General features: G+C 45.0%; 2 protein-coding genes across 2 annotated transcripts in view; one reads left to right on the forward strand and one right to left on the reverse strand.

Moving 5' to 3' along the window:
- Positions 1-9,794: 9,794 nt before the first annotated feature.
- The window catches only part of T265_10635 (hypothetical protein), a gene marked incomplete at both ends in the record, with an annotated part of 69,773 nt that continues 54,951 nt past the window's right edge, over positions 9,795-24,616 (forward strand). The window contains 6 exons of the mRNA XM_009177068.1: positions 9,795-9,920; positions 12,798-12,870; positions 12,912-13,066; positions 15,694-15,809; positions 18,922-19,051; positions 21,391-21,476. Of these exons, the coding sequence (XP_009175332.1) occupies positions 9,795-9,920; positions 12,798-12,870; positions 12,912-13,066; positions 15,694-15,809; positions 18,922-19,051; positions 21,391-21,476 (686 nt within the window). The remainder of the gene's footprint in view (positions 9,921-12,797; positions 12,871-12,911; positions 13,067-15,693; positions 15,810-18,921; positions 19,052-21,390; positions 21,477-24,616) is intronic.
- T265_15213 (hypothetical protein) overlaps positions 22,350-24,616 on the reverse strand; it is a gene marked incomplete at both ends in the record, with an annotated part of 4,756 nt that continues 2,489 nt past the window's right edge. The window contains 2 exons of the mRNA XM_009177069.1: positions 22,350-22,517; positions 24,375-24,583. Coding sequence (XP_009175333.1) covers positions 22,350-22,517; positions 24,375-24,583 — 377 coding nt within the window. The remainder of the gene's footprint in view (positions 22,518-24,374; positions 24,584-24,616) is intronic.

A 24,616-nucleotide genomic window follows, 5' to 3' on the forward strand; every position in this document is an offset into this window, starting at 1 on the left:
ACTCTTTAGATATTATTTTATTCTTCAGGAGCACCGAGGAACGCCAAAATATGCTAAAGTGCGAATTCGTTTTTTATGTCGCGTAAACCGGCAAAAATGCGAATCGGCGATGGTCAATGACCTTGACATTTCGTTCACTCAAACAAATGCTACGTGTAACATGTCACGGGAAAGTGCAAATTGATTAGACTAACTTCCCATTAAAATAGCAACTTCGCAAACCCTATAGTTTCGGCGAACTCAATTTGGGTGTACCAATAGCCTGCGGCGTGACAGTCCGAGGATGGTCATTATAGCCACATTCTAAATTGTTTCCAGCGATCTGTTGGACCAGGTCAAGCTACGCGCAAAACCCCAAAAGCCAAATCTTTCAAACGGAGGTTTATCTACAAATGCGGTGCAATAAATGCAATAATGAAATAATACAACTTCACAAACCTCAATTCGTGGGACTATGCCAGCTACTACACACTGGTTAAGGAACTCCTAATTCCTAACGGATCTCAAAGTCCAAACCGACTCAAAGCTATGTGTTTACAGGATGGCAAAGCCACGTGTAAACTTGAAGAACACTTCCGATGACAAGGCCATAGGGCGGTTCATTTTCAGGTCAAAAACAAGAAAAGTGATATTGGCGTAAAGCTAAATGAAAAAGGGGGTCACGTTGTACAACATTAAAATAGAAATCTACCAACTCAATCCACCGCATGCAAGAAAGGGATCAGCGAGAATTGTGCGATGGCTCTAGCTCTAAACGCTTCCTTCGATCTGCAGCATGCGCCTATGAAAGTCCAAACCGACTCAAAGCTATGTGTTTACAGGATGGCAAAGCCACGTGTAAATTTGAAGAACACTTCCGATGATAAGGCCATAGGGTGGTTCATTTTCAGGTCAAAAACAAGAAAAGTGATATTGGCGTAAAGCTAAATGAAAAAGGGGGTCACGTTGTACAACATTAAAATAGAAATCTACCAACTCAATCAATCCACCGCAAGAAAGGGATCAGCGAGAATTGTGCGATGGCTCTAGCTCTAAACGCTTCCTTCGATCTGCAGCATGCGCCTATGGTGAGTGAGTAACTAGCTGTCTTCCACTCCTTCTAGTGGGCAGATGAGACGTATATGCCGTCTAACCATACCCGACATTATCTTTAGTAATACTTCTCGAATATGGCCATCACAGCCAGGCTTGGCACCCCCCACGACTCTTTACTCCTAACGGCCGCGACTTGGATTTCTGCCGCTAAAAATACGAAATCTCTAACTCGACAATCTCGACGGTTTAAAATCTACTTGTGTCGCAACTGTAATAGCGGAATGTACTCCTTCAACCATCGGCACCAAAGGAATCCGCCGACACTTCCCCTGTCTCCGACATCGAGTATATCTGTCGCGCATACTGACCATGTCACCTGATAATTAAATCTGTCCTCGCGCTAATAACAAGTGACTTGGGGACAGCGCGTCCAAATCTGGATAATCGTAGGCAGGTGCAAGTGGATGGTTATTTAAAACACACTCCATATCAGTTAGGAAGGTAGCTGAAGATTTGCCCGTCACTACCTGTTCGCGGAAAACCGCACCGAGTACTCGGGGGATAGATCTACCTCACACTTTTATACTCCTCCGAGGTGACTGCCATAGGGTGGGTTTCTGTGACACTCAACCCCGTGGGCATTCATTTTCATATTAACGGAATTGCAGTCCAGCGACTTCACAAGCTGCAGAAGTTCTAGTTCGGCTCTAACGAAGTTACTTCCCCTGTCACTGAGCATTTCCCCTGGTAAGCCAGGGCGGTTATTAAAGCGAGAAGGTGCCATAAAATGGTCAATTGATAAGGGATCAGCCGACTCACTGTGAAATGCACGCGCCTTCAAAAATGAGAAGATACACCCGTATCGCCTCCTCGACTGTCGTCGTCACGTCCAAAAAAGGGACCGAAATATTCCAAACCAGTGGTGGCAAAAGCGTAATCAGGTTTAACCCTGCAGGATGGTAACATGCCATTAGCTGTTCCACTGGCTTCATAGACCTTGCCCTACATGACGAAGACCTACGCACAAGCCTTTTAGCTGCGGCCGCCTACTTTAGAACCCAAAATTTTTCACGCATAACAGCCAAAACTTGCGACGCAACCAAATGTCCTCTCAACTCATGGTAAGGTTTAATCAAGCAATGTTTCACGGGATTTCGACTCAGTAGTATGATGGTGTGCTGGCGAGATTGAGGCAAACAACTATTCTGGAGCAATTACCGATACATATCAGTCCTTCAAAGAGTATCGGGGGGGTTCACGCAACAAGGTGGACGAGTTCACATTCTGGGTCCCGTCATAACGTGGTTTTTCGGTGACAGAATTATATAAATACAGAAAGGTTCGCGTTGCACGTATCGCAACAAGGAATTGGCCAATCACAAAATCACAGCATATCAGCCCGAAACTGCGTATACAACGTAAGCAAATGGATCCGTATCCAACTTCTGAGGCGTCGGAGAAGATATGCAGCCCAGTCTGACGTACATCAAATCCAGTAGGCAAAAGGCATCAAGGGATTTCCAACGTCTCGACTCTTTGCATGTAATGCAATTGTCTCAACGCCAGATCACAATTCACCATTTTCCTTATCAGCCTTCGAAAGGCATCAGTGTCTTCTAGAGCAGTGGGTTCGCAAATAGTAGTTCGTTCATGAATTACTGAAATGTCGTTTGGCCTCATGAACCGCGTCCTTGGAATATCATGACCTCCTTGGCTTCCCCACAACAAGAATGGAGAAGGTACATCAATTGATCGATATCATCAAGGTGCCGATCGGCTTCGCTTATTTATAGCGCTTTTATAAACTTTGAGAATTCTATCGGATTCTCGCTGAACTTATTTATTTCTATGTTTAGCAGGTTGAAATCTGGCGTTGTGGTATAGATGTCAACGTATTTACCGCTCATTTCATGCCCCGCGGTCTAGGTCCCGGCGGCGTCAGCCTTTCTAGGCCCATTAGTAGATGACTGCGTGCATTGTATTTCCTCTGACCAAAAATCTGCAACGAATTCCTTGACCTTCTGTTTACTGGATTGAAACCCATGTTAACTGTCACTGGATATCGGGCTTTCATTATCATAAGACTCATGCGACAACAGCATCTGCTTGCGGGAAGCTAACTTCCGATTTCTTATCTCTAGCTCCGTCTCCAATATCTCATTCTCTAAGCTTCTTTGTCTATCCGTGTGCCCGCTTGACCTTACACCGACAGCTACGCTTGGCCTAGGAGGCGAAAGTTGGTAACGCTGAGAAATGCAAATGTCATGATCAACAACGTTATCGGAGTTAACGTTCATAAAGTTGGCAAGTTCTGCATGCGACAAATTTTCGAATAAATTGCCGCCTCTTGTTCTGGTCATATTTCTTTCAAAGTCCCAAAGTTCAATTCGGGTGAACGTCCAAATACCAAAATAAACTTTAGCTCTAGGATTTGAGAACTATACGGGGCGTTCGGCTATGTAGGCATTCGTAGAGAGCCAACAGTCTGAAATGATGCGTAAACTGTCCGACCCAATAAAGGAAACGATGGGCGAATATTGTCCAGTAGGAGCTTCCGTGGACACGTTGGCAGCGCAAACGCATGCCGCAATAGTCGTGTTCGGCTGTGACGTTATACTTCCCTATTTTCTTAGCCGAAAAGCCATCAGGAAGTACGTATGTGTCATTCAATAGCCATATAATTTTGGTCACAGACACGTCTTCCAAACACCCGGCACTTATTCTACCGCATGGCTTGCCTGGACAACGCTGTAGAGTAGGTTTTTTGTTTATCGTGTGACAAGCACGCAGATTCCGGCAGGACCTACAGCTCTTACGTCGCACTGACCATCGCTTTGTTTCTTATCTTGCGGTCCGCTGACTGTACATTACCTAAAAAAAGGCCATAAACCCACAGTTCGGAATGGTTCCCTTCGATAATTTGACCAACAACTGGGTGAAGAATGCGAACGGTCACCTTAAATGCCGGATGCACCACTCTGAGAGGCTGGAGCACGCAATACAAAAGGTGTCGCGGCACGCCGAGTAGCTCATGAGAGGGATGCATACATCTAACCACTGTGACCGAACGCAAATCATATAGGAGGATGCCCACTATATGAATGTGATCTGCCGAATGACTAAATAGGCGTGCCCTCTCGGTTTGAGGCACTTGATGCCGCGACTGCCAAGGCTCTCTTATGATAGTGTTCCAAACAGACGGGGAGAGGTTAAGCTACGTAAACTGATAGTCTGTGGTGCAAACGCACGGATGCTCCCAGAAATGTGTCACCTGTGCTGGAGAATGCCCATGCTTTTTCAACCAGGCAATGTTTCTCCCCTGCGTACGCCTGTTCGTTGTATTTAGAGATCAGTCGGTTCAAAAAAGTAGGGACTATTTTTCATAGATTTTTCTCAGCTTGCTTCCAAAACTTGCACGACGTCATAGCCGCTGAAGTGCATTTTGGTGTAAGAATTCCTACCAGTTTGTCGGTCGTCCGCCCCAAGGTGATATTCTGATAACCTAAATTATATCCTCCTCTCATTTCAGGACGTCAACGGCCAAGTGGACGCTCCCCACGAAGAAGATCATGCACCCTCGGAAGGAAAAATGTACCCAGCAAAACGACCAGTACATCCCGATATTTTAAGTTGTCTGTTTTGACCTTTTCTTCCGTACAGATGGATGGGCTCGCTCCACCAGCCTCACCTACGCTTTTCGTTACCCTGGCCGTACGCCCAACAGCCAAGGCCACAAAGCCTCGGAGACCGTTTTAGGCTTTAGTTCAAACTGGCCGGTCAGATCGTAGCAGTTCTGCTGCACACAGGAAGCAAACCAACCTGCCTCACTCGTATTGTTTTTGCCGGACTTTCAAATCTTGACGGTCGTATGTTGATTCATTTGATGTTTCCTATATCAAAGGAAGAGCCCTTGTAACTTTGGTTGCTTAGCCATGCCGCCTCATGTGTGACCAGGTCTACTTTGGATAAAAACCACTGTTTTTGTCACCGTTCTTTTTCCACGTACCGTACTCACAAACCCCACCACCTGTCCGCTATGATCGACGTAGATTCCCTGTGGCTAATCAATGAAAGTCGAGGTCTTCCTAGCATAAATCACAACCTAAATGGAGAATTCTGCTGTCTCCCAACAAACTTGCACGAGATTCTGTCAATAATGAACGTGGACTACGGAATTTTAACTGGCAACGTCAATTGTCAAGAAAAAGTTTTTCCAGGAATGCATCCCCTCATATTTTGCATTCCCAAACGCCATGCAGATTCTAGAATGGTCAGGGCATTATCTCAGCTAGAAGCTGTCTAAAAGTTCCGTCCATTGTGAGTCAACGTTTTACACAATTCGCGATTTCTCATTACATTAGGCAACGTGTAAACGGTCGGTGGTGTTTACTGACCCTCACTTACAACTCGTCATACTACCACATTGCCCTTCATTTATCCTCATTGCGAAGGCTCCGATACCACCATAACAGAACCCCATGGTTCCAACAAATTTGGAGGATGCCCGTTTTTATATAACTCTTCACTTTTAACTTGTAACCTTTGCGCATTTCTGGGCGCCCGCATTGACATTTATAGGCCTGATCTCCGACTGTACTTTTATGACCATGCCTAAAGGAATACCAGGGTCTCTGAGCTGGCGCTTGCACCAGATGGTTGCAAAAGAGATTATTCTGCAGCAATTGTTTCCCCTCGACAGGACGGGACTCACGATCTAGCCCGTTTGTTTTCCAGGGTCCACGTGATCGGTATGTACTTTTGGTTTTACTTCCCTCTCCGTAATGTCGTTACGTGCCATTTCCGGGTTTTACCGGACAGATCAATCCTCATCTAATATGATCTCTTCAAGTTTGGAAATAGACCTATTATCAATATCGTCTGCACAAGAGAGTGAGCTGTTGTTCTTTCCGAGCTATACGGTCGACGCGATCACGCCTGTGGCGAGCGAACAGTAAATAAGGGTGATACCGGTACAAATATCCAGCGATAGCCGTTCTCGAACTCCCCTCTTTGACGTCAGATGTGACGGGTTTTCTGGCAAAGACATCACATGGCCCCCATATTAGGATTCGCTGCAATGGCCACAATCAGTGGTAAAATAAGAACAAGAAGAGCACGTCTATGCCGCGTCTGTACTCAAAACTGAGGATCGGCCGGTTATTCTCCGATCGGTTAGAGTGGCATCCTCAAAGGATCTGTCATTTGACTATTATTTACTGTCGTTTTAACCTACACACCTTCAGGAAATAAAAAAGAACTGTTTAGCATAGCTCATCTGCCCTCAAAACAGATGCTACACCGCACCAAAGCCCATTTCGTCATCCAGACAGAGAATACATCTACTCACCGCTCCCCGTGATAGACACTGAATAGTGGTATATACTTGCTATGCACCATCTACAGATTAGAGCTGATAGCAGTGCTTCGGGGACTAGTGACTATTTCCCTTGCACACACTTTCTCTCCTGGTATAGCCCAACTCAGCCAGCTATTTTAGGATTCTACTCCCGCCAGCCTTTATGCATCTGATTCCCATACCACACCTCTGCGCGCTTTTATCGGCTTTTACTAGACACCTTGCAATGTAATATCGTATGTTAGCAAGCTCAACCCTTGGTCGCTAGCCTCCTAAGTACAAATTTATCTATTTCATACTCCAAATGATCACTTGCCATCACATTAATTGCAGCAGGCGTCAAGTTTTTCCCCTGAGTTCAATAATGCATAATATCCATTTTTATCCCCACAAATTCACCATGTTTTGCGAATCTCCCTCCATCCCATCATCTTCCCAAGCTTTGAACTTCGGAAGTACCCGTTTTGGACGACCTGGTTAGCTGATCTCCACCCCACCCGGCCTATGATCTACAACTCCGTGATCGCCAAGCGGACCACAAAAAACCCTACAATCCCATATTATCCTCGTTCCACGTTTTACCCCTGACCAGGCTGAAATGAATACCGCTGCCCAGTGAACTACACACCCCAGCCGAATGATCTCAAATGCGACGTCCATCACGGGGCTTTCCAAAAACTGAAGCATGCCAGGCCAATGATGGCACGGCACTGCCATACTCAGTTTGATAGCACACCCGCAACTGTTCCATTCCTCCCCCCAAACGAGCCCACTTGCGTATGCGATTCATTGACCCCAACCACCACCATGACATTCATTCCAACCTGTTGGACCTCTCGTTCGAATCCAGCCACCTTTGTGTCCTCATCCAACTTAGACCCCAGCACTTAACTTTCCTACAACAGTGCAACCAGTGAGTCTGTTTGTTCTCAGATTTCACCACATTTTTGAGACCAAACTTGCCATGTTCTCCCAATTCGAATTATCGCATCTTCACCTCCACTTTATCTCGTTGTGACTCCGGCCATTTACTCAGTTTTAGTGCATGTCAACCGACTGCGTCTTTGAATTAGTCGGACTTCATGCCCACTGTTCCCTACAAGTTGCGAAAGAAACCTGTTATCATTATTTCATCGAATACTCCTCACTGTTCATAACATTGTCCTCATTTCGCGGAATCCCTCAGTCACATGCCCCATTCTGACTGTAAACGCATGATCATGCCCGAAGGTATGCCACCCACAAGTTGGGAAATAAACAATAGTATTATTATTAATACACAATCCCTGCATAAGACTCATGGCCTCGTTTGCCTCCAAACCCAGAATAATCATTTTTTACTCATTTTCGAAAGAACGTTACATGTGTTGTTCACTAAAGCGGGAATCTTTGTACTCATCTGGATCTGGTCGGTAGGGTCCACCGACCTCCGTTCTCTGTCCACGAATAATTGTGTTATACCATTCTGCCCCCAAAACGAAGTCTGTCCTTAGCTTAGTCATCTGATATCCACACCTCACTGCTTTGTTTACATACAGAGAGTTGCACTGTCTGGCTAAATGGGAAATTTTTACGCGTCATTGGGCCTGTCCATTGTACACAGCGCTACTGGCGGCAAAGGCCAAACTTTCCTTTCCGTACAATCATAGTAAGATACTTGACCGTCTCACTTCACTGTACGAGCCTTTGGTTCTCTACGCAAATATTTACTTGCTGCAGCTCTTTTTGAGTCCGATGCACATGTGACCAGGAGCCGTCAAGGCGTTGAGGCCCGACGAGGTCCACCCAAGGATCCTGAAGGAAACGTCGTCTGCACTAGCAAATCATTTATACCTGGTGTTTCGTCAGTCGATTGACGAAGGCAACCTTCCCTCGATTTGGAAGGAAGCGATTGTAACGCCAACCTACAAAACTGGCGACCGACTGTCGCCTAGCAGCAACAGGCCTATGAGCCTCACAAACGTGGCGTGAAAAGCGAGATATCCTAGATCACCTTACTTCCAGCAACCTGATATTTTCAGCTCAACACGGATTTCTCCCAGACCCTTCTTGCGTGAAAATCATGCTCGTGTTCATGGACAGCTTAACCCAAGCCAAATACGAAGGACTCATAATGGATATCATATTTTTTGACTTCGCAAAAGCATTTGATAGGGTCCCACAAGCCCTGTTGCTCCACAAACTCGAGTCTTACGGGATTCAAGGAAAAATCCTTCGCTGGATCAAGGTGTTCCTATCAGACAGATCATTCCGAGTGAGAATAGGCTCGACCCACTCTTCTCCAGCACCGGTTTCCATTGGAGTTCCTCAAGGCTCCGTCCTGGGACCAGTGCCATTTCTGATCTACGTCAACGACATTCCAGATGTTCTCGCAAGTATATGTATAATTTTTGCGGACGACTTGAAATCCTAGAGTTCCAATGCCAGTGCCCTGCAAATGGAGGTTGATGATGCAAAGCAGTGGTCACTGAGCTGGCACCTTCTTCTGAATGACGAAGAGTGCGTCCATATGTCGTTTGGAGGAGATTCAGCGAATGCATTTGTAATGCATGGTGAAAAGGGACCAGAAGACATCATAAGGATAGATGCCAAAAAGGATTTGGCCATCTGGGTCACCTCAAACTTGTCCTTCTCCCTGCACCATGAGAAATCGGCCCAAAAGGCATTTGCCATTTTACGGATGATCCGACACACCTTCTCCCATATTACTCACAGGGACTTCCAAATACTCTATGGGGCCTACGTCAGACCGCTCCTGGTGTACGCCAACCAGGTTGTCTATTCAGGACTCACGACGACGTCACCCTCATTGAGCGTGTCCAGCGGGCCGCTACGGGAATGGTTGCCGGCCTCAAATCTGTGGACTACGAAACGCGCCTCGCGATGCTTGATCTCTTTCCCCTGGAGTACCGTCGCATCCGGGGAGACCTAATTCATAATTATGTTCTGTTTGAACAAAGCTTGGCTAACAGGTTTTTTTTATCGTTGACCCAGCAAACACCGGCGGGGGCATAATAAGAAAATTTTCAAGATCAGAGCACACACATTCATTGAACAAAATTTTTTCCCATTTCGGGTAGTAGCTTCGTGGAATGACCTTCCTCCGACGGTTGTCCACGCTCCTTCTAGAACCCAGCTTAAAACACTGTTAGACATTTATTTATGCGAATTCTCGCGCTGGCAAGCATACTTCCCCGCGCTAAGAACATAAAGAACAGTGCTACACCATTTTTCACTCGCTCCTTTCAGTTGGACGACAGCCGCTAAACGACGAGTACAGAACCGTTACGGAAACCTGGGCAAAAGCCTCGACCCTATGTATCAATCCGTGGATCAGTGAATCCGTGACCCATTGAACTGAATCCCAATCACATGCGTGGCGGCGTCTGTAAATTTGCGCGCTATGTCTTGTCCGCTCACAGTCGACCAATTCATAACTGACACTCTGCAGGATATTCGCCGCCCTTTGGAGTCAGACTTCATATCAAAAGTTTCAAGTGTCCGCTGCACCGTTTACCAACTAGATGAGGTGAGTATCAGTTTCCTTAAGCTAGCTGACATTACTTTCGAGACGAACGGTCTGGTGTTCCTTCAGACACAAATGTTATCTCAGCCCAATATTGCCTAAACCAGTCATTAGAAGCATAGAATCATGTTTTCTACTATTTTTAGTTGCTACTAATGAATATGAGCCTTCGCACATTACCCACGTGCATTCCGTGGGCTGATAAATAATGTATGTTCTCCATCCAGAATTCATAGATGAAAGAATGGCTTAGCAGCGTTCCTTGGGGTGCCATCGTCAGGTAGTTAGCGTGCCAGTGCCAGTTCCCCGGGTGGGGTTCGATATATAGCGAGGGGTGCATCCATTCGCGAGTTATAGCGGTTGCCGGACAATGAAAAACAATCGTTTTCTTTTGGTAGGTACCTGCTTAGGTTGAAACTTCTCGAATAGAGAGGTGTTAGGGTGTTCTCGGTCACGTTAAGAGTTTGGAAATGGGTGACGTGCGGAAGAAGAGTGCTTCGTCATCCAGAAAGTAACGAATAATTGGGACAATGCCAGGGGTTTTGTCACCTGAAGCTTCCAGGGCGCACGTTGACAACTGGGTTGTCTACTTTCTAACATCTAAGTAGTAAGTTTATCGGGCAAGATTCAACGTTCGTGCAAGTTATGTCGGCTACCTATATGGCGCTGCACGTCGGTGTTACGTAGTACGATGTTTGGCAGCTACCAAAATGCAAGCCCATCTATTGTAGCCGTTTTCTTTTTGACGAAAATTTTACTTATGGTAGATGTCATATGTGGTTGGTTGTGTTTGCTCATGATCGCCCCATAAAAACGTCGAACCGATTTATGTTCACTTGAGGAAGATCGGCTTTGCACGTTTGCATGCATCAGGACCGCTCCTAAAAGTGTGCTATTCATCTTGGATGGAACTTGAATAGGATTGGTTTGGATACAGGTTATATTCGGCTAGAATTCTTCTCTGATATATTCTTGTCAGTGGGGTTTTTTCTTACCCGTATGCAACAGGAGTTGTTGATTATTAATCTTACTTATACTGATTCATGGATGAAATTCATTCCAAGCCATTTAATTCCGTGCTGTGCACTGGTCTCCGATGGTCTGGAGTTGTGTACTTTGCATTATTAATCGTAAATGTGCCGAGAATAGTCGAATCATCATTGCACTTGAAGTAATTTGGGATCTTGTGCGTTGGGGCCTACTCTCATAGTCGTGTATTATCGACTTGTTCATGACCATACTCATGTTTCAACTTGTGACAGATGTTACTGGAATGGTTTGCACTGGTCTCACAGCGTACCAGAACTTATCTTACAGTTGGACCTTACTGGCATCTCTGACCTCGACTGCCCCAATCTCATTAACACCAATGACCGTTATTCCGTTGGGTACCGGGTTTGCGTCTCTGATTATGCCCGTAAAATCTTTATGGAGCTTCCGGCTGCGAATACCATTAATTGATCCATTAACCATGATCTTGAACTGGAGGACGCACGTGGTCTTTTCCCGAAGGATACAAGGCCCGGTTAATGCATACGTTTTTTCCCAACGGTATTGCATCGCGAAAAACCGTGGACGGATTTTAAGATTTATCAAGAGGTGACGGAAGCTTTGGGACTGTTACGTACTCATCGAATCCATCGGGTTATGAGGAGTACACGATGGATCAAGAGCAAAGCACCAAAGGCGCCTTCATTGCCGGCTAAGAATCTTATTTATTCAGGTTTCTGAGGAAGTGGAGTAGTGGAAAAGAAAGAGAGCGTTCAGCCGTAGCCACCCTTCCGGCGCCTAGCTGCCATGCCACCCGAAGGAAGCACGAGGGCTGGGATACTGCCAGGTTACCCAAGCCTAGACGGGAAGTCGAGTGGTGGAGGTCGAATTCGAACCCCGGACCTTCCGTTCAGTAAATTCGTGCTCTAACCACTTGGGCCATATCGAATCCTGATGCTTCATTCCAGAAGCCCTTGTTTTATCAAACCACCAACGAAGAAGATTGTCCGCTGATTTACATCAGCATAATGCCCAACCCTTTGGACAGAGCAATTTGAGCAACGATTCAGCTTGCCACCTGCCACATTTTATTCGGATTTCAAGTGCGCCATGGAACTCTAGGCTTCGAACGTGGCAAGCCCGACGGCTTTTAAGCGGCATCGTGCTAGTGATCCTTACGAGCTCTTACCTGCGCTGTTTGAGGATGGAGGCGAATCATCTAACCTGTAATGGTGTATCCTATTCGGCTCACTGTGGGAGACGGGCCTCCTCCCCATCCAATCGGACGAATCGATAATGCTCAGTGTTTTCGAAAGATCACATGCAGCGAACCACGAAACCCAAGGATTTGAGCTTGACCTTCTTTTCAACAGCCACTTGTTCTGTGTTGTCTTGCAGTGGTATTTGAATGCAAGAACAGCAAGGATGATCTCGGTGTGGAACGAGCGATGTGGATTTCATTTTTGCACTCGTTCGGTCTGGGAGCAACAATTTAAGCATATGTGACCCAACATATTTTTGGTCCATGCGAACGATGTTTGCTAAGTATGAGCATTATACGTCTTGGTCGTTAGGTTTGTTTGCTGAGCGCGCTTGAAGATTTGTCGGCAGACGAACTTCTCTGAGCGTTGCGCGCCAATCGTGCTTAAAAGTTTCGACCCCTGGGATATTTACCAGGTGTCAGGTGCTTATAGGGTATTTCTTGTCACCTTTAGGGAGGATTTTCGCTTATTCGGAATATCGTATCATAAAGATTCTCGGGTCCGTTAATTTTTTTTCGGCGAGGTTGGTACTTGTTAGTGGTCGCACTTTAGACGGACTACTCCGTATATATGCGTTATTTACATTCGGTATGACTATTTTTGCCACTTCATCTCTTCATGTTTTCAGGGCATAGAAAATGACAGAAATGTCCTCCTTAAGGCTAAAAAGTTGCTGAAGGCAGTGATTTCATCTGGAACCAGTAAGTAAATCTTACACCCCAATATATCCTCAAACGTTCAGATCATGCTGATAGTATAATTACCTTGTGTGACTACTTAGAAAAGCTTGGTCAAGTTGCCCTGGAAAGTGACGAAATCCATGGCACCGAGATTGCCGCCAGTCTGTGCAAGTTTTCAGTCGTCCACCGAGACTTGGCCAATATGTCGAAACATCTGGTAAGTTCCTCACCATGTTTTGATTTTCGCTAACACAACCGAGTACGTCTTGTGGCGTATTCGCATTGTGACAATGTTAAGACAGCTAAGGTAACTCCATAATAAGAGGTACCTGTTAATAAAATGCACGATAAACGAGTAGAAAAACCGATAGCTAAGGTGGCCTCACCTGGGAGATACGAATTCACATTTCAAAAATTCGATCCCTTTACGATGGTGTTTGTTCGTTACTTCCTTCCATCATGGTATTCAAGTTTGCAGAGAACGTGCACACCTATCTTGTCCATTGCAAAGCTCGTCAACTCAGAAATGAAGCAAACGAATCAGAACCGAATTCCCCAGTGCCTGCCATTCCATAATCGGATGTCAACATTCACTGCAGACAAGTTTCAAAATCTTTGCTTGATGCCGGAACTTATGCCTGTGGCCTATGCCCACTCGAGCTCTTCCAAACATTCGATCTCTGATAGGGCTGTAGCTGGTCGTTGGCTTGTTCGCTGAGCTGGGCAATTTGGTTGCAAACGTTTCATCACCAATCGAGGTGACATCATCAGTGCGTAGTTGTGCGTAGCGGTGGGTTAGGCACAACCACTAACGACCAGCTACGCTACCTGAGCTACCGACATTCTCCTCTATAGAAAGGGCTGTATCTTTGATGGGGGTCTGAAGACAGACTCTTCCTTATGGACGTTGCTAAAAATGTTGGATAATCAATAACAGCGACGTTCCTGCTCTCGTTTTCTTTTGAGTCATCATCTGCGTTGACAGATGAGAACACTAACGCTTTACCGCCGTACAATCATGTTCACTTTATTGAATAAAACCCTGTGATGGAAAGAAGAAAAAAGGGACGGTCAACCACAGCGTTCGTTTCAGCAAGTAACCGGGCATGCGTAACACTTGACCCGGCCACCTTAGCTTGCAGCGCTGCATGCATCCTTTGTCACCGTTATTATCATCGACAGCACATGAGTTCTGATACCCTTAGGTTCCACTGCCATAGATATATTCCGTCTGGTTAGCCAAAAACCCGTCTCCTGATAACTTCATTCCGAATGCGCTGGTTTCAGCCGATTCCAGGTAAAGCTGAGTGATGAAAAATCTGAAGATAGTGAAGTGTCTACTGCTGCGATGGCCAAGTTAACCGTAGATATTGCAGCTAACGGCAATGTGCAATTAACGCATCCCTCAGTACTTAACAATGAACCTAACGATATGTCGCTAGCAAAGGAGTGAGGAGGGAAAAAATAACCAATATGTGAAAGAGGAACAGGCGAGGCATCAGCTCTAGCCTGTTTTCCTTGATGACACCACGCGCCGATGTAGTGTGAAATTATTTATAGGTGTGCAGTTCATGTTCGTACGTGGGATAGAATATTTCTAAGGCACCGAGGCCTAGATAGGAGGACGAATAAGGTTCTCAACCAAAGTCTCAAAAGCCCAACCGCAAGGTAGCGATGGTTGACGTAGGAAAATGACAGCAACCCACATTTTCAAAGGGCAAGTCGCCACACGTGTTCCAACCCTCGGCGTAAAGGACAAGGAGACCTGGCTAGTCAGACCTCTACTCATTGGCTAATGTGATGACAGGCTCTGTGAGTGTCACACGTAATCAACCCAGTATAGCTGGATGGGCAATAGAGGTGAGCAAGTGGTCACATCGCAGTAAGTTCTACTCTTGGTAGTTGATCGGGTGGCTGTCAATCTGTTCGCCGAACTTGGCACTTGATTTACAAACGTTTTGTCACCATTCAAGGTGACAGTGCGCTGTTGGTGACACTCTTGTTTTGACGGCATATTGGCTGCGCATTTGGAAGTAGGCATAAGACTAGCACCGGTTACTTTCACCATTCGGTCGCTCTTAAAGGCCTTGAAACTAATTGAATAAGCCTTGTCGGCTTACAAAAGTACGACAGTGAAACATCAGTACCAACACTGATGTTGCTGTCTTTGATGATGATGATGATGTCGGCTTACTGCCAATACTGATGCCCATGGTGATGGTGGTGACAGTGATCAAAGTTAGTACGGACTCTTTTAGGGATAGGTGGCTGCATCCTGGATTTTTGAGAGCTCTCTGTTTATTGCGGTCGATACTCAGTCCTCGATGGAGGGCAAATATACACCGAGTTTTGGTAACACTACTGTTAATCCTCAGATGCTAGCTTATCTGCTTTAATACATTTTTGTCGTAACTTTTTATAGCTGCATCATGCTTAGCCCTTTAGTTTGTTTTTCCTTTATTTCTGAGATGTGTGCTTCACGCCAATGACCTATGTGAAAAGTAGTCTCAAAGCAGGTGATCTATTGGAATATCGTTTCTTCAGTGAGCCTATTACATAGTTTTGGTGCTCTAAACTGATGATCGTCACCTTTCAATTAGGGTGGGTGACCTGTTCCTGTTGTCCACTCTTTCTTCTGGTAGAATTAGATCTTTTATTTTCCTCATGAACTTGTCACCTGCGTACAGTTTACCGAATTTCCCAGCTATGTACAACCGTGCACGTTACCCTTTTCTCAACTTACCTTCGCGGTATGTGGGCAAAGTTTATCGAGAATGTTGACACGAAACTTGCTATTCTCGAATCTTTATCATTTACCCTCCGCCACTTTCATTGGATACGCAGATGCAAAATATGAACAGCATTCTTATCTTTCCAATGGAAGCTTTTATGCAGGGAGATGTAAAAGCGGACTGGAAAAAACCGTTTGAAAGAGCACTTAAAGAATATGAATACAAATAGTAAGTTTCAGGTTGCATTTTTTGGACCAAATTTGATGTTCATTCATGACGCACAAATGACCTGGTTTCCCTCACATGTCACTGCACACGACTATGAATTATTCTGTCTGTTGAACCGGTCAAAGCTGACCAGCCTTGTGATAGAGCTTTACGGTTAGGTAACACGCAAACAGTGATTGTGTGTTCACCTGTGGCACCCATTTTACCAGATGTTTCCGAATGTACCAGGACCAACCGTAGTGTGTGAAATAATGAGGTCAAAGTACCGTCATGCCGATATTGTTCTCCGTTAAAGTTGCTTTTTTTTAATATATGCCCCCCTTTACCTTCATCGGTCGCTTGCTTTCGGTGTGAGTTCCGGTCGGACACGATATCATAGATAGCATGAATGTGGGTCACGGACGTAAACGTGTAAGTGAATGACATGAAAAAACAGAGATCATTTCATTTGAATGTATTCAAACCAGAGGACCTTCGAAAGTGGTGCAGTACTCTGGAGTTTTTCCCAGCACATTTCCAGACAACTCCAGATAGTTCTTAAGCGAATGCAAATGGTACTTACAGGGCGTTTACCGTCCATGAAATCCACCGAACGCTTCTCTCGTGAAACGATGCGACCCGTGACTCATTTGTATTGTTTTAGGTGTCATGTATCACCCATATCTTCGATGTGTGACCTCATGAGTGCTTGACCATATAAGGACTTCAGGCTTATCCATCGTCATCTTTTCCGAAAAAACAGAGATTGATGTAATACCGAGGGCGAACTGTCGTTTAGCTCTTCTCCCACAGATTCTTCTTAAACTGCTATACCGGCCCCTCTGTTAGCAAAGTAGTCGTACATATATTTTCTGTAGTTTGCGCTTCTGCCCGTAGTACCAGCAGTCTACCACTTGCAAAGGGCTCGCGCAACACTTACAAACTCTTTAGGGAATCTTTGTAGACGATCCCCTCAAAGGTGGGATAATCCTCATCATTATCGACAGCATATCAGTTTTCATAGACTGACGGTTGGCTCTTCATAATTTGATTAAAAGCCTAATTGTGAAGAAAGGTATAGAAGTGGATGGGGAACGGACTTAGTGCTAACGTACCACCATCATTCCGAGACGCCTACGCTTTCGGACACTCATTCATACACTCGGGTTAGAGGCTGACAACAAGAATGCTACTGACATCTGTTAGCAGCCATATCTTGCGGTGTCTCAAACCATGAACAAGTGGGGATAAACGTCAAATTTCTGAGCATGCACCTGTCGATCCCACTTTTCCAACACTCGTTTTGCAAACTTCGTAATAGATGAACCTGTTTCACGTGTAGGCCAGAAGTTTATACCGGTTTGTGAATACAACTAGATAAACGCCTTTGCTTTTATCTGACATTTACAAAAATAGAGTTTTCGAGAAAACCGCTTGCTACAAAAGTGTATATCTTATTCGCACTGCGAGGTCAATAGTGTGAGCGTATGGCGAGAATCTCAGTCGTGGTGTTTCCTTAGAAATCCCTGCTATATAGTAGAGGATTTCCCCCCGATAGAATGATCCTCGTTTGTCCCAGCTGTCTGTGATCTTGCCAGGATAGATCCTTGTCCAAGTCTCCCACGCTTACTGTTAGCTACGGTTTCAAGTATATTGAAGAACAGACGTGACTCGTAATTCGAGTGCTTCATTCATAACCAAAAGGACATCCAAAAGTTGTGCATTTTTTTTTCAAATATCCCACATATTTCGCACAACGACACACGATTTAATGAGCTGAAGATCGATGGTAGTATATGCAAAGAGTTTTCGGTCATTCCAAATAGAATGCGCAAGTTAACGAACTGTCGTTGTGGATGTTACCGGACGAATCATGAATATATCAACCGTGCCAGAAACAAAACAACTAAAGAAAGGTGGGAATGTTTCGTGTGTTCGTTCTGTATGCAGGTAGTTTCATGTATGTCTTGTTTAGCGAGTCGTCTGCCATGACAGCAACTTGTTGCTCATTCTCTTCACCGAGTGGTCCACCTGCAGAGTTGATAGGAAAAACAAGAGAGAACATTTCTTGAACGGTAGTATTAGTGGTAGTGGTAAAGTGAAAGCAGTCGACCCGGATAAACAGCATGGCTACACCAATACAAAGGAGTGTTTGTGCATGAAGAGAGATAGAATTTTTGAGCAGAGGGAAAGGGGAAGATAGGAGAGAGATCGTTTGGGTTCAGGATTCGTGTGATGACTGAAGTACCGCTTGTTTTCTCCGAAGTAGAGGGTTTTCTTGGAGGGCACCTGGAGTTTTTGGCGAAATAACCTGACTGGCAAAATATCGGGACAAAATACTAATTTCTGTCTTCTGTTCCAAGACTTTAGTTCATACACCTTTTAAGTGATGTGTAGGCCCCCAGGATGCATCGTAAACGTCACGATTGCGTGTGTCAATTGAATCCAAAGTAGAACACTGTCCAGTTACAAACTTCATGTACCATTTGTACTTTTGCTTGAGTAAAAGCCTACTAGGAATTGATCGTAATCAATACTGTGATGGATCTAACATGATTCAGCCTTCCCTGTACTCCTAACGCACTAACTCTAGATGCCTAGTCACACTGACCCTCTACATGATTGAGTACGTGTAGTTTTTCACACGAAACCAACTGACCACGTGAAGGCTAGACAGTTCCTCCGCTGTTTTTTCGCGGTTCTTCACTCATTGCAGGTGGCTTATCCACATCTAGTAGCTCAACCACACAGGACAAATGGCAGTCATGCAGCTGCAAGGGAGCTAACGTTCCTACCCCGTTCCGACTGTACCATGCACCCAAATATCGGGTGAGATTTCTCGACGTTCCGACATTTCATTGTGGTTTTGAGCACTACTCACACTAGTCCTCGGTGTAAGTTAGTCGGAGTTAGTCAAAGTTATGTCTTTTCAGATTGCTCATTTTTGGTGGACCATTCCTAATAAAACGTTTGTGATGTGCAAGAGAGAATTGGAGTAGAATGTGATTTATATCTTCGATACATCGTCTGCCTGCCTGGCCCTCATTTACACTTGGCCTTTTCAGAATAATTAGCGTTTGAATTGTGTTTCACGGTTGCTTCCATATCTTGCCGTCTTACTTTTTTCTCCCAGTGACAAGTTACGTAAAGAAAAGGTTCAGATAATGAAAGAAACTGGAATTTTTACGCCAGAAGTCTTCACCACGGAAATGACAGAGGATTTAGAAAAGGAGCGGCGAAAACTACAGCTCGAAACGTGCGAAGTGAGTTGTGCAAAACACAATCTTTTCCGTCTGGATAGGAGGTATTTGCCTTCTATGGGCATCGTGGCATTCTTTCAAGCTTCTGCAAGTTCGATAATACCCCATTTGAGTTTTGCATCCCCTGGTAGACGTACTACTGGGTTTTCTGGCTGTCTGGCGATCGGAACATATTTTTTGCGTCTTTTCAACTACCGATGTTCGTAACTTTCGCCTGGGGTTGAATTGAACGCTTTTGATTGTTTCTCATTGGCGGTCTCGAGTTTCTAGGATTGAATAGTTGATGGCGTGGGTGTAGTCTCACATGAAAATTCCGGTCCCGATTACCGGTGCCTGGTTAAATCGAATTGATACTGTGACAGGTTACGGTGAAATACGTCCACTTCATGCCCTCTACTCTTGTTCCTATACCCATGCCCTTACATACCACCAGTCTACGGTGGTGTTGGGCAAGAAGATAGTTAGTTCGCCGTGATATATTTCATTGAATCAGAGCAATAATTATTGAGTTGGTACTTTGTTTAGTGCAAGTGGAAAGTCGAAAAGCACAGAGTTGGTTGTTTATGGGTATCTACAGGATTACTGAAGCCTTGGTTCGCAAACTGAGGACTATACTAACACTGCCATAACCCACAGCAACGGCTGCAGAATCGCCTGAAGTTCTTAGTCGGCAGTATTTGGATACAGAAAGTGACATAAACTCAATAACGTTCAAAAGAGTTTCAGAGATGCGGCAGATGTTGATCGATAAAGTATCCAAAGTATCCTGTTAGTTAATGTGCTTAAAAGTTCACACGTTAAAGCTTGCAATAAAAATAGAAGAACGGGGCTTGAGTGAAGAGGTGGAGCATTCGTTGTCAGCGGTGGTGTGTGGTGTCACTATTCTGGCTGCCTGATTGATACGCCTAAACTGATATCTACTTAAGTGGTTATCAAGAGAGACAGAAGGGGAGTTAAAAGATAGCAATGAGAAATGATGGAAGGCGTCAACAGTCGTATGTTTTCATTTATACAGCGAATAATGCCACTCAGCTGATGTCACCACGCGACAGTCCATGTGACATGGAAGAATTTTTGTTTGTGAAGTTCACTGTTGTTTTTGGTTTGAGGTTTTTCAAGACTGTAAGACCTGGACGACTAAGGTCCTGAATAAAAGCCTTCAACTCGAAATCCTGACCGCAAAACAGCGCAGCCTAGCGTGAGGCTACTTGAATAGCCCAAATTTCAAGGGAGTGGTTATCACACTTTCCGATTTAGTACCCAGAGGGCCAAGAGACTGTGTTCGTCCATTGATAAGTTTGTCTGGTGAGATTCTCTGGATGTTGAATGGGGATCCTCCTATAAGACTCAACGGATTGCTGAGGGACGTAAACCGTTACAACAGAGTTGGGTCAAGTCTCCTCGACTCGGTAGCCATTGCTGACCTCAATCGGTTTCTGTTTTTAAGTTTTCATTTGATGAAACTAAATGAATCATCTGTTTCATAGATTGCTGCTGTGCAAAATAGGATCCTAAAACAATTACGAGCTTGCGTTGGGTGGAATATGGGACAGTATGGCCATGAGGGTCCAGCGTATTTACCAGAACTGAGATTGGCTAGTGGGACCAATCTCTGGACTTGTCCCCAACCCTGCCCACCGTTGTGCAAAAGCATTCAGGAACCGGGCGATATCATTTAGGTCAACGTTCCAAGAAGTTTAAGGTATCGGTTGTTCATGTGTGGAAGTAACATCTGTAGGGCGTTGCGAATCATCTGGGTTACTATCCTTCGGAATTATCTGAGCAACTGTTTCGTGTATAGGACGAATATCGTGCCAACTGAAACATGAGGCGACCTGTGTGCAGCCTTAGAATATCATAAATGAGGGATTCAGTTGAGTCTCTCGTGAAAGCCAGATTGATTTGCAAATGAGTGTATTTCTCGAAAACAGTCCAATTGGGTTTAAGTAGAACATAAGGTTGACGGAAACTCGGGAACTGCGCCTACCTGATAAGCCCCAAGAAGTGCGAAACCGGTCGTGGGCTGTCGATGAGTTTTCAGCAACCTTGTGAGTAGTTTCCCTTACGGCCAAATAGATGTTCACTCATCGTTCCTTCCTATCTCCATTAGCTCATAGTTTCCAGTGGATTCACAACTTGTTTCTTGTTCTTTTGCTCAGATGAAGGATGTTACGGGCGCTCTCTGGAGCTGGTTTGTAACGTGGTTGATTTCGGTTCATTGTTGAGGATCATTTGCATAGATGAATAATGTTTTTCTACTCTACAGTCTGCCGGAGCACATCGACCTACAGTTGCCATGGTTTCTTCTGCATCCTAAACATTGTTTGTTTCTCCTTTGATAGTATCTGATCAAAGTGAACGAACTAAAGGCAAAACGGAGTGCTGACCTGCTTCAACATCTGATCGACTATTATTATGCCCAAAGCCGGTAAGTACATGTGAAACTCTTCCCTCACTAACACCGATATCTTTGCGTCATTTGCAAGTTGAGATGGCTCAAGTGGTTAGAGNTAACACCGATATCTTTGCGTCATTTGCAAGTTGAGGTGGCTCAAGTGGTTAGAGGGCGAATTTACTGACCGGAAGATTCGTGGTTCGAACCCGACCTCTGCCTCTCGATTTCCCCTGTCTAGGCTTTGGCAACCTGACAGTATCCCAGCCCTCGTGCCTCCTTCGTGTGGAATGGCAATTAGGCACCGGAGGGGTGCTACAGCTGAACGATAAGTTGAATACATCAAACCAATGTAGTTTTTTACCACTCATTGTAAGGTCTGGGAGGTTCTGAACTGTTTGGAAGTTGGTTCTAGCCACAACACCAAGGACAATTTTCTCCAAAAACCGAACCATTTGACTGTTTTCTGGAAGTACCGATGTGATTGCTTCCTTTGGAAACAAATCTGACTATGGTCACTTGTCGTCGCCTTTGATACAGCTGCATTTTTAGCTGCAGTGGAGCCACGTTTCGCCTAGAGTTTTTGGACAACAACAGTTCGGGCTGTTTTATGACACACAATGCGTGTGCCGAATTACCTACTTGTTTCGGATCTATCATTTCCCATGCAATTATCGTGTGTTTATTTTGTTTGCTAGTGAGTGGCTATTGAATCGTTTCTCCAACCGGTGCACGCTACAGCAAATGCTATTGCATCAGATTACAGTAAATAGCATTAAACTTGGCTGATACGACGCCCAGGATGAACTGAATGAGGTGGACCTGGTATTAACAACGGGGAGGAAAGCGGAAATAAACAGGAATTGGAGTATAAGTGCCAGTTATCTGATCTGGAGCTATAAAAAATTATTCAGCTGTAGCACCCTTTCGGTGGCTAACTGCTATGCCACCTGAAGGTTGCACGAGGATTGGGATACTGCCAGGTTGCCCAAGAGTAGACAGGGGGAGTTGAGAGGCGCAATTCGGGTTCGAACCATAGACCTTTCGGTCAGTAAATTCGCGCTCTAACCACTTGAGCTATCTCGAGCTATGCTAGCAAATGTATCTTTGGGTGCCTCAGTGTGAAAGTAACATCCGATTGTTTTGGACAAAATCGTTTTCGAAATGATTTTCGTTTTATTCAACTTTGGAACTGCAAAACGAGCAACTGTGGCACAACCGGTAACTGGGACTTCTGAATATATCACGCAGCCTATAGTGCTTGGTAGTTTCTTGATCTACAAGCTGCCTCCATTCACCTGTGGTCGAATGTGGATCACCAACGTCTAACCCCGATCCGGTTTCCATAGCAGGTTGCAGCCGCAAACATTTTGATTGCTGTTTTTCGACCAAAGATTCTTCAGAAGTTTCTTTTCCTGTGTCCTTTCTTCTTAGGCTGACTAATTTCCCGATCAATTTAAGCGCTTTCCTGTGTCCTTTCTTCTTGGGTGTATGTTTCGGCTGACTAATTTCCCGATCAATTTAAGCGAGTCGCTGCAGTGTGTGTTCATTTATCATCTCGAACCTGTTGGACACGAGGGTATTCTGGTAAACGTGCTTGTCCAGAGCACTTTATAGGTCCATCTAATGCGAACAGGTTGCTCGCCATATTCGAATTCGCACAATTAATGTACACTTGGAACAACTGTCACCAGATCGGAGAAACTGCTAACTTAAATGTATCCAAAAAATATGAAACAGCACTGGGATTTTCTAGTTTATATTACTTCGATGATTGTCGTGCTTTGGGTGCATGATGGGTGTTTGGCTGCTTTTTCGGCACTTTTTGGAAAACACCATGTTGTTGCTCTACCCAGGGTCTCAAAAGCTGGTCGTACCATCTTCACAACTCGTGGCGCGGGCAGTTTACGCAGCATGCACATATGATCGATTGTGTCTTGCTATTCTTCAAGTCTAATTCGTTCTTTGTTGTCTACCGTTTGCATTTTCGCCAAGACGATTTCTCGTCGCCCAACGACCCAGGAGTTCAATTTTGCTCGAATTCTGGGTTCATCTGATTCATCCATGAGGTTGTGGCAAAATAAACGAGGTGAATGGCCGTTGAAAGTACAAAGGCGTTCTTTCAGAAGGCTCGTCTTCTGGCAAAGTAGTGCGTTATTCCTCACCCTTCGCAATCACTGCTCACTGGAAATAGCTCTAGCCTTCAAACGGCTTCTGCTAATCGAAGAACACGCGTTGTACTATATGACCATGCACTATGTATGATACTGTGTAAGTGTACATATGTACTATATTAGGGCACCATGTGAGAAACCTAGCATTCATTTCCCACCAAAGTAACTGAACTTGACAAGTGGCTGGGACGATTCGTCAAAAATAAAGTTTGGTAAGAATAGAGAGACTTCCAAGTTTTCCGGACACGACTTCAGTCATTCCCGAGCGTTCTCCCATAAGGCTTATGCTTATACTCGTTCAGCTGCAACACCTCTTCAGTACGTAGCTTCCATGCCATCCGAAGGAAGTATGAGGACTGAGATGCTGTCATATTACCCAGGCCGAAACAGATACCAAGGTTGATTTCGAACCACAAATCTTCTAGTCAGTAGTTTCGCATTTTGATCACTTAGCTTTCTCGATACCGTCTTTGCAAGTGATCTTTACTCTATTCGTTAACTTTTTACTCCGGAAATGCTGGGGTCACAGTTTAGGAATCTCTACGATGCTGAATAATTTCCCAGTATCCTTGATATTTCTCTGTTCCGTATGATCACGTAATTCTACGTCTGAAAGCAAATATCGGATGTATGGAGGCGAGCTGGATCGTATGTTTCGGCTGTTTGAATCTCCACATTATTTCGTAACTGCGATTCATGACCCGAGAGCAGCAAGCGAGATTCCGGCCGGCCAGGGGTTGTGTTGACCAAATCTTCACACTGCGTCAGGTGCTAGAACAACGCCATACGTATAAGCGACCCACAATTCTAGTATTCCTGGATTTCCGAGGCGCATTCGACTCGGTTGATCGGTCTGTTCTTCTTGAGACGCTTGCCCACCAAGGAATGCCCCGGAAGTTTGTGAACATAATACGTTCTTTGTATTCTCAGACTTCCGAACGTGTGAGTGTACGGAGAGCTCTCCAAAAGCTTCCGCACACAAAGCGGTGTCCGTCAGGGATG

The sequence above is a fragment of the Opisthorchis viverrini genome (genome assembly GCF_000715545.1).
Source record: "Opisthorchis viverrini unplaced genomic scaffold opera_v5_400, whole genome shotgun sequence".
NCBI lineage: Eukaryota > Metazoa > Platyhelminthes > Trematoda > Opisthorchiida > Opisthorchiidae > Opisthorchis > Opisthorchis viverrini.